We start from the raw sequence: 10,179 nt of genomic DNA on the forward strand, positions 1-10,179 counted from the left end.
AGCCTAAACAAGCAGCACTCAGCATCACACGGGATGGCATGATCAAAATCTAGGTAGCTTTGAATGTAATCAGCGTACATGTGGTAGTTGACTCCATGCCGATGAAGGATGTCCCCTATAGGAAAAACGTACATGGTGAATTTACGAAGGCCGAAAACAGATCCTTGAGGGACACTGAACTCAAGGTGATGGACATCAGAGTTGGCACTTGCAGCATGGACCCAACGTGTTCTTCTTGTAAAGTAGGACGAGAACCACTGTAGAGAAAACGGCTCTGCTGCTGACTATTATGCGAAGGATGTCGTTGTGTACCCTGAACAGAGCTGTCTCGGTGCTGTGACCAACTCTGTATGCTGACTGCAATGGGTCGAGTAGCTTGTGGTCGTCCAGGTATTGGGTGATTCGGGAGCAGACTACCGTTTCAATGACTTTGGACAGGTAGCGGATGTTAGAAACTGAGCCATAGTTCTTGAGATCTTCTTTGTCCATTGAAGGCTTTTTCAAGATTGGTGTTACTATTGCACCCCCAGACTCTCTGGAAAGACACCTGACTGTAAGGATGCATAAACAATTTCAGTCAGCTTGGGAAGGAGTGTCATGATGTGACGCTTGAGTATTGAAGTGGGAATTGGATCCAGCTGGCATGATCTGTTGGTAGATCGCTGAACAATCTTCAAAAATTGTTCAGAAGTGACATAATGAAAATCCGACAACTGGCAATCTGTAGACGGCAAGGTAACCGACAACTGCTGATCGACATGTTGATCAGCAATAAACAAACGAATGTTCTTTACCTTCTCCGAGGTGGTAGAGAAGGGGTTGGAAACGTCACTTCCAATACGTGCAGTGGATGCACAGCCCATGTGCAGGTCCTGAATCAACGAAAGCAGTATTGGTGGGACATCGGTCGCTTTCAGGGCCTTCCAAAGAGCATCGCGATCCAGGGAGTCGAAAGCTGCCTTGATGTCAACGTAGGCAACGTGGAGAGGCCCCTCAAATTCACGGTGGAGTTCTGGAAGAAGTCGGAGAGCAAGCACGGCATCCAGAGTAGGCAGACCTCTTGTAAAACCAGACTGGTTGGGTCGTCGGTGACGGGCGAGTATGGGTTCTAAGCAGGAGAGCAGAACATGGCTGAACACCTTTCCAGGGACAGACAGTAGAGTCATAAGTCTGTAGCTGCTGCACTGGTTTCGATGCTCCTTTCCTTTGTACAGGGAGTTGATAATGCCATCCCTCCATTCAATAGGAACCCTGCCAGAAGACCATATGTTTTGAAAGAGCTTGTGGAGGGCTGCACTGATTGGGGTTTCTGCACATTTGAGCAGCTCAGGAAAAATGCCGTCAGGTCCTACAGCACGCCCATTATTTAACTTCCTGATAGCAAAACGTACTTCAGCCACTGTGGGAGAGTCGGATGAGACGTCTGTGGCAGGGGATGTGCCTGAAGCCTGTGCAGTAAGGTATGGGCAGGGCGTAGCTGGGGGTGGTTAAGCATGGTGTTGTAGTGCTCCCGCCAGCGGGCATGAGTCTCCTCGATCGACTTGGGGAGGTGCTCTGTCCCTGTTGTGGGGGGACGCGCATGCACTTGATGGCCTGGAAGGTAGGACGGGGTTTGTTTTTGCAGTCCTTCTTCGGCATTGCCGGCGAGGTCGTTGTAAACTTCCTCGAGGTCGCTCTTGGCTGTCCGGAACCGAAGTTTCCCACAACACGCTAGTAACCTGCACGGACTTTTCCGCTTACAGCATTTATATCTCCAATGACAAGTTGTTGGTCATGGGGTGGAGTACTTTGAATGGGTGGTCCAGTTGGTTGAAGGAGCCGGGCATGAAGGATCCGGTTTGAGACTGGTGTCCATTGCGTTAGGGATTGACTGACATTGTTATTAAGGAGCAAGGCAACTCCCTCCGTGCGGCCTGAACTGCCCGAGTGGTACATTTTATACTGATCGATACGGCGTTCTCCAGTTCCTGGGATACTAGCTTCGGTAAGACCAGCGATGCTTATTCGGTAGCGTGTCAGTTAATGAGACATGGCTTCCAGGTATACGGCGTTGGAGAGTGTCAGGTATACGTTCCATGTAGCGACACGGAGACACGATCTTAGATCGAGTTTTGGTCCCAGTTTGGAGCCCACTATCAGTCTGGCACCGTCCCCTGTGGAAATTGAGGTGTCAGACGCCATTGAATCACGATATTAAAATTTCATAAATTAAAGGTGACACAAATTTCGTTAAAGTTAGGTATGTTTATACACGCACTTTGTACATTATAGGCTATATACACGCGCTAATTTGAGACAATGTTTAATTAGTTGGGCTAAGCTAATTAGTAATCTGAGATTATTTTTCCGCCTAGGAGCTATTGTCAGGGATGTAACCAACATATCTATAAAAGAAAATATCAAAATTTCATAAATTAAAGGTGACACAAATTTCGTTAAAGTTAGGTATGTTTATACACGCACTTTGTACATTATAGGCTTTATACACGCGCTAATTTGAGACAATGTTTAATTAGTTGGGCTGAGCTAATTAGTGATCTGAGATTATTTTTCCGCCTAGGAGATGTGGTCAGGAATGTAACAAACATATCTATGAAAGAAAATATCAAAATTTCATAAATTAAAGGTGACACAAATTTCGTTAAAGTTAGGTATGTCTATACACGCACTTTGTATACACTATGTGGCTATTATACACACGCTAATTTGAGACAATGTTTAATTAGTTGGGCTGAGCTAATTAGTAATCTGAGATTATTTTTCCGCCTAGGAGATGTGGTCAGGAATGTAACAAACATATCTATGAAAGAAAATATTAAAATTTCATAAATTAAAGGTGACACAAATTTCGTTAAAGTTAGGTATGTCTATACACGCACTTTGTATACACTATGTGGCTATTATACACACGCTAATTTGAGACAATGTTTAATTAGTTGGGCTGAGCTAATTAGTAATCTGAGATTATTTTTCCGCCTAGGAGATATGGTCAGGGATGTACCAAACATATCTATGAAAGAAAATATTAAAATTTCATAAATTAAAGGTGACACAAATTTCGTTAAAGTTAGGTATATCTATATACACGCACTCTGTATACACCATGTGGCTATATACAAGCGCTAATTTGAGACAATCTTTAATTAGTTGGGCTGAGTTAATTAGTGATCTGAGATTATTTTTCCGCCTAGGAGATGTGTTTAGGAATGTAACAAACATATCTATGAAAGAAAATATTAAAATTTCATAAATTAAAGGTGACACAAATTTCGTCAAAGTTAGGTATGTTGCCGCACTTTGTACATTATAGGCTTTATACACGCGCTAATTTGAGACAATGTTTAATTAGTTGGGCTGAGCTAATTAGTGATCTGAGATTATTTTTCCGCCTAGGAGATATTGTCAGGGATGTAACCAACATATCTATAAAAGAAAATATCAAAATTTCATAACATAAAGGTGACACAAATTTCGTTAAAGTTAGGTATGTTTATACACGCACTTTGTACATTATAGGCTATACACGCGCTAATTTGAGACAATGTTTAATTAGTTGGGCTGAGCTAAATAGTAATCTGAGATTATTTTTCCGCCTAGGAGATCATGTCAGGGATGTAACCAACAAATCTACAAAAGAAAAAATCAAAATTTCATAAATTAAAGGTGACACAAATTTCGTTAAAGTTAGGTATGTTTATACACGCACTTTGTACATTATAGGCTATACACGCGCTAATTTGAGACAATGTTTAATTAGTTGGGCTGAGCTAAATAGTAATCTGAGATTATTTTTCCGCCTAGGAGATCATGTCAGGGATGTAACCAACAAATCTACAAAAGAAAAAATCAAAATTTCATAAATTAAAGGTGACACAATTTCCGTTAAAGTTAGGTATGTTACCCGCACTTTGTACATTATTGGGCCATACACACGCTAATTTGAGACAATGTTTAGTTAGTTGGGCTGAGCTAATTACTAATATGAGATTATTTTTCCGCCTAGGAGATGTGGTCAGGGATGTAACAAACATATTTATGAAAGAAAATTTTAAAATTTCATAAATAAAAAGTGACACAAATTTCGTCAAAGTTAGGTATGTTACCCGCACTTTGTACATTAATGGGCCATACACACGCTAATTTGAGACAAAGTTTAGTTACTTGGGCTGAGCTAATTAGTGATCTGAGATTATTTTTCCGCCTAGGAGATGTGGTCAGGAATGTAACAAACATATCTATGAAAGAAAATATCAAAATTTCATAAATTAAAGGTGACACAAATTTCGTTAAAGTTAGGTATGTCTATACACGCACTTTGTATACACTATGTGGCTATTATACACACGCTAATTTGAGACAATGTTTAATTAGTTGGGCTGAGCTAATTAGTAATCTGAGATTATTTTTCCGCCTAGGAGATGTGGTCAGGAATGTAACAAACATATCTATGAAAGAAAATATTAAAATTTCATAAATTAAAGGTGACACAAATTTCGTTAAAGTTAGGTATGTCTATACACGCACTTTGTATACACTATGTGGCTATAATACACACGCTAATTTGAGACAATGTTTAATTAGTTGGGCTGAGCTAATTAGTAATCTGAGATTATTTTTCCGCCTAGGAGATATGGTCAGGGATGTAACAAACATATCTATGAAAGAAAATATTAAAATTTCATAAATTAAAGGTGACACAAATTTCGTTAAAGTTAGGTATGTCTATACACGCACTTTGTATACACTATGTGGCTATTATACACACGCTAATTTGAGACAATGTTTAATTAGTTGGGCTGAGCTAATTAGTAATCTGAGATAATTTTTCCGCCTAGGAGATGTGGTCAGGAATGTAACAAACATATCTATGAAAGAAAATATTAAAATTTCATAAATTAAAGGTGACACAAATTTCGTTAAAGTTAGGTATGTCTATACACGCACTTTGTATACACTATGTGGCTATTATACACACGCTAATTTGAGACAATGTTTAATTAGTTGGGCTGAGCTAATTAGTAATCTGAGATTATTTTTCCGCCTAGGAGATATGGTCAGGGATGTACCAAACATATCTATGAAAGAAAATATTAAAATTTCATAAATTAAAGGTGACACAAATTTCGTTAAAGTTAGGTATATCTATATACACGCACTCTGTATACACCATGTGGCTATATACAAGCGCTAATTTGAGACAATCTTTAATTAGTTGGGCTGAGTTAATTAGTGATCTGAGATTATTTTTCCGCCTAGGAGATGTGTTTAGGAATGTAACAAACATATCTATGAAAGAAAATATTAAAATTTCATAAATTAAAGGTGACACAAATTTCGTCAAAGTTAGGTATGTTGCCGCACTTTGTACATTATAGGCTTTATACACGCGCTAATTTGAGACAATGTTTAATTAGTTGGGCTGAGCTAATTAGTGATCTGAGATTATTTTTCCGCCTAGGAGATATTGTCAGGGATGTAACCAACATATCTATAAAAGAAAATATCAAAATTTCATAAATTAAAGGTGACACAATTTCCGTTAAAGTTAGGTATGTTACCCGCACTTTGTACATTATTGGGCCATACACACGCTAATTTGAGACAATGTTTAGTTAGTTGGGCTGAGCTAATTACTAATGAGATTATTTTTCCGCCTAGGAGATGTGGTCAGGGATGTAACAAACATATTTATGAAAGAAAATTTTAAAATTTCATAAATAAAAAGTGACACAAATTTCGTCAAAGTTAGGTATGTTACCCGCACTTTGTACATTAATGGGCCATACACACGCTAATTTGAGACAAAGTTTAGTTACTTGGGCTGAGCTAATTAGTAATATGAGATTATTTTTCCGCCTAGGAGATGTGGTCAGGGATGTAACAAACATATCTATGAAAGAAAATATTAAAATTTCATAAATTAAAGGTGACACAAATTTCGTAAAAGTTAGTTTGATTACCCGCACTTTGTACCTTATTAGGCTATACACGCGCCAAATTGAGACAATCTTTAATTAGTTGGGCTGAGCTAATTAGTGATCTGAGATTATTTTTCCGCCTGGGAGATGTGGTCAGGGATGTAACAAACATATCTATGAAAGAAAAAATTAAAATTTCATAAATTAAAAGTGACACAAATTTCGTCAAAGTTAGGTATGTCTGCCGCACATAGTACATTATTTATACACATGCTAATTTGAGACAATCTTTAATTAGTTGAGCTAATTAGTAATCTGAGATTATTTTTCCGCCCAGGAGATATGATCAGGGATGTAACAAACATATCCCTGAAAGAAAATCTTGAAATTTCATAATTTAAAGGTGACACAAATTTCGTTAAAGTTAGGCATGCTGATAAAGCATCCCTGGTGGTGTCGACGTGTATTGACGGTCGTTTGCGGATTTTTTTTAATTCAGTGCTGAGGATAATTTCGGTGCTGGGCCCGATTTAGTGTTGGGCCCAAACACGGTGCTCACTTCAGCCTGGTAAAGAACCTCGCATGGCCGCAGTGTTGCTCGTTTCTCAGTCTGATTAGTCTTTACCTCTATATTAATATCTAAATAGGACAGAAGTTCAACAAATTTCGACCAAAATGAGCGCTCTTGAGGTTTTTGACAGTTTCGAAAATGTGGCGAAAGCGGCTGAAAAAGAAGAAAACAGCGGGTGCAGTTTGGTGAAAACGCGAAGACACATCGCACTTTCACCGAAGTACATCGGGCGGTTACGGACGGGGGTACACGAGATTTTGGACGCTGAACTTGGCCGTTTTGAAAAGAGGTTAACAAGGAAAAATACCAGTGTGCCAGTGTGAAGACAAGCTCAAAAGGACTTTAAAAAAGTTTAAAACATGATGAATAACTATAGTATAACCATGATGATAACTTAAAACTACTCCTAGAACTATTTCGGTTTCGTTTGGCTATCGTCTCCCATTACGGGAGACGATAGCGGGACGAAACCGAAATAGTTCTAGGAGTAACTTAAAACCACACTGACTGTTCATCTATGATCTAGTGAAAATTAAGGAAGTTACGGTTATTTAAATTTAAATTTAATTAAACTCTGCTGAATCGGGTGGTGGTGTATTGTCAATTTTGGCCTCCAATAAGAAAGATTGCAACCATTATTTGGGGTACGTCACTACAATACATCAACATACATGTTTGTTTGCAACCCCCCCCCCCCCCCCCCTTTTCTTTTCGGTTACCTTTATTTTCAAACAGTCAAAATAAAAAATACACTCATTTTAAGTACATGTAAAGCAGGCATGACAGGGTATTGTGACTAAAGTTTAAAACTATAATATTATGAATGAGTCTATTTTTTTTTTCCCGTAAGGTGGAATGGTGTTCTGCTGGCTTACGGCAACTTGAAGCTACTTCAATCTTCTGGAGCTATCGTCGATGACAGCCCATTTATTTATTTTGATGTGGAACTAGAAGCGGTGATATTCAAACCATCAATCGGTAGTATTTTAAAGGTAAGAAAGATTTGTCAGAAATAATTGTTTTAGATTTCAAGCCTGCTGTTGTACTGCCAGTTCATTTAATAGACCCAAGCTCTGATGTTGTCAGCAGCTTCCTCATAAGTTGGGAAGGTAGCGTATTTGACATTAACAAAAGGACAACCCTCTGGACACACAGATCCCACAATAACCTTGATAAAGGGAAATTACAAGCATGAATTCCAGTACCTCATGTCCTTTTTGGTGAGGGAAATGAAGAATAACCCAGGTCTAGCTCAAGGACACAAGTGTCTCGACTGATCAAGTCAAGATTCAAAACCTTCATTCTGTACATTACCTTAGACAACTCAGCCACAACACCACAAAATCTAAACAAGACACAAAATCTAAATTAGACATCTTCTTTTCTTTGATGTTCTGCAGTGCGTTGTGAATGAGTTGGCGACGGACCACATTGGTTGCCTGGTCCACGACTGGTTCAACGTGTCTCTACTACCAGACAAGAAGCAGATCAACGGAGAGTGGCAACCACAGCTCGAGCCAGGCAATGTGGTCTTGGTACAGGTTGAACAACTGCGGGTGATGAATGGAATGTTGGCTATAGAAGCCAAGGAACCATACAATGGGTAAGTGTGGTGCAAGGCAAAGCCAGAGACTGGTGCCTTTCCCAAACTACGGCCTAGATTCGAAAGGAACTATAGTAATAATATTAAATAATGCTAACAATAACCTTATTTAAAAAGCGCATTTTACAAATTTGATACAAGGCGCTTAAGAAATGAACAAGAGGCATCAAGTCATAGAGAGCAACTGCAGCTGATATTAACAAACGCTAGGGTTAATCTTATCTCGAGTTAGTAACCTGTCCTAACTTAGGATGGGTTCAATGGTCCTAACGTCTTCTTTTACTGAACTGAGCTCGTCCTTAGTCCTAAGATTAATCCTAAGTTAGAATTGAGTTTGGTGAAATCGACAGCAGGTCCCCTCTCATTTTCTTTGTCTTTGTGGAAAGCCATTAATTTTTATATTTTTTGTATCAGGTTTGGCTTGAGTCAAGATAGTAAGCTTGTTGTGGACATCCCTGATGGCTTGTTACCGCCGACAGCGGCTGGAATGGAGTCTAGTGAGAAAAGAAAGAAAAAGAAGAAAAAGGAAAAATCTGGCAGTGATGTAGCCTCTGTACAAGGCTCATCTAACCATGATAAGCCAAACGCTGTATTGGCATTGCAGGCTGGAGAGAAGACTATTCCCAAGAAGAAATCAAAGAAACGCAAGTTGTTGGAAACATCAATGGAGTCAAGCGAGGGACTGGCTTTGAATGATGTAACAACTGGAAAGGAGACTAGCCAAAAGAAAAAGAAGAAGAAGTATAGTGATGAAACTATAGAGAGCAGTGTTGCAGCAGTAGCTGAAGACAGCGCACATAAAGTGCCAGAAAAGACTGGTGGAGAGACTAGTCCAAAAAAGAAAAAGAAGAAGAAGAGTGACAAAGATAAAACTAGACAAAAGCTGATGCCAACTCCTAATAGTTCAAATCTAAATGTTGAAGTCAAAACGGTGGATTTGAAAACTCCAACGAAGAACAGAAAGAGGCATTCTTCTTCTCTTTACAGTTGTCAAGTTGCAGGACCTCAGACTGAAGCTTTTACAAAGCTGAAGAAAAAGGGTAAACTGAACGACTCCAGTGCAAAGTCTGCTCGGGGTTTATTACCGACGGACTCTCAGTGTGAGCTGCCTGTCTTGGCAGACGAAGCAGGCCCCAAGGGAGAGGCAAAGAAAAAGAAGAAGAAATCCAAACATGACCGGAACGATAACGAGTTAAAGAACAATTTAGACCATGAGGCCTCAGTAAAAGAGGAACACGCTAGTCTGAAATCGTTGACCTCGGGGTCAAAGGTGAAGAATCACAAAAAGCAAAAAAGCAAAGATGGCCTTGAAATCGCGGGTAATGGACATGATGGAGTGAGCAAAAAGAAAAAGAAAATAAAAAAGAAAGATGCAAACTAGGCCCCCCAAAGAAAACTCGTTTAGCGTCCTCCCGTTTGAAAAAAGGGAATGGGTTTTTTTTTTAATGGCCAGCCAAATTAGTTTTTAAGACACATTTGTTTTGTACACCGGTGTATGGGTAAAAAACGAAATTAATAAACTTTTTCTGCCAAGATCTTTATAATGTACCTTCCCTTTTATTTTTAAATTGTCTTAAAAAAAAAGAGAAGAAAAAAAAAAGGCTGTCTCTAAAGAGGGATAGGATGGTGACGCTAAACATGTTTTTATTTTTATTTAGCCTTATGTTAATTTTACCTATGACCAATTGGTTGTAAATATCACAGATATGATTTGGGAGATTCAAAGTACACAAACCTCCCTCGCTCAATTTTCAACATGAACTTAAAACTTAACCACTGTTGAAAGTACATAATATTAAAGATTATGTGAATATTCATGCCAGAATTAGCAAATCAAAGTGTTGTAATTTCTTTCTTTTAAACAATATATTAAAACTGCTGCAAGTACATTTGTACACACAAAGTTTCTGTTGAATAACTGACTAGCCTAATCTGTTCAAGGGAGCGTATTGGTAATTAATCTAAAAAATATGAATCACCATAACAACCTACGTAGAAAAGAACACTACGTAGTAGAGAGCTGTTGGTATACAAAACATTATGAGAACCAATATCCTTTGAAAGGCAGTGGACACTATTGGTATTAC

General features: G+C 38.7%; 1 protein-coding gene across 1 annotated transcript; it reads left to right on the forward strand.

The window, feature by feature from the left end:
• The first annotated feature begins 6,494 nt into the window (after positions 1-6,494).
• On the forward strand, positions 6,495-9,584 carry LOC117304943 (DNA-directed RNA polymerase I subunit RPA43-like). Its single transcript, XM_033789588.1, has 4 exons — positions 6,495-6,778; positions 7,340-7,481; positions 7,890-8,092; positions 8,507-9,584. The coding sequence occupies exons 1-4, from the start codon at positions 6,594-6,596 to the stop codon at positions 9,471-9,473; spliced, it is 1,497 nt and encodes a 498-aa protein (XP_033645479.1). The 5' UTR covers positions 6,495-6,593; the 3' UTR covers positions 9,474-9,584.
• The last annotated feature ends 595 nt before the right edge of the window (positions 9,585-10,179 follow it).

This window comes from Asterias rubens, chromosome 22 (genome assembly GCF_902459465.1).
Source record: "Asterias rubens chromosome 22, eAstRub1.3, whole genome shotgun sequence".
Lineage (NCBI taxonomy): Eukaryota > Metazoa > Echinodermata > Asteroidea > Forcipulatida > Asteriidae > Asterias > Asterias rubens.

Excerpts from the sequence above, each read along its gene's own strand:
- LOC117304943 (XM_033789588.1), top strand. The coding sequence starts at position 6,594 with ATGAGCGCTCTTGAGGTTTTTGACAGTTTCGAAAATGTGGCGAAAGCG. Across the intron at positions 6,779-7,339 it reads CTTGGCCGTTTTGAAAAGAG|GTGGAATGGTGTTCTGCTGG; the intron begins GTTAACAAGGAA and ends TTTTCCCGTAAG. Across the intron at positions 8,093-8,506 it reads GCCAAGGAACCATACAATGG|GTTTGGCTTGAGTCAAGATA; the intron begins GTAAGTGTGGTG and ends TTTTTGTATCAG.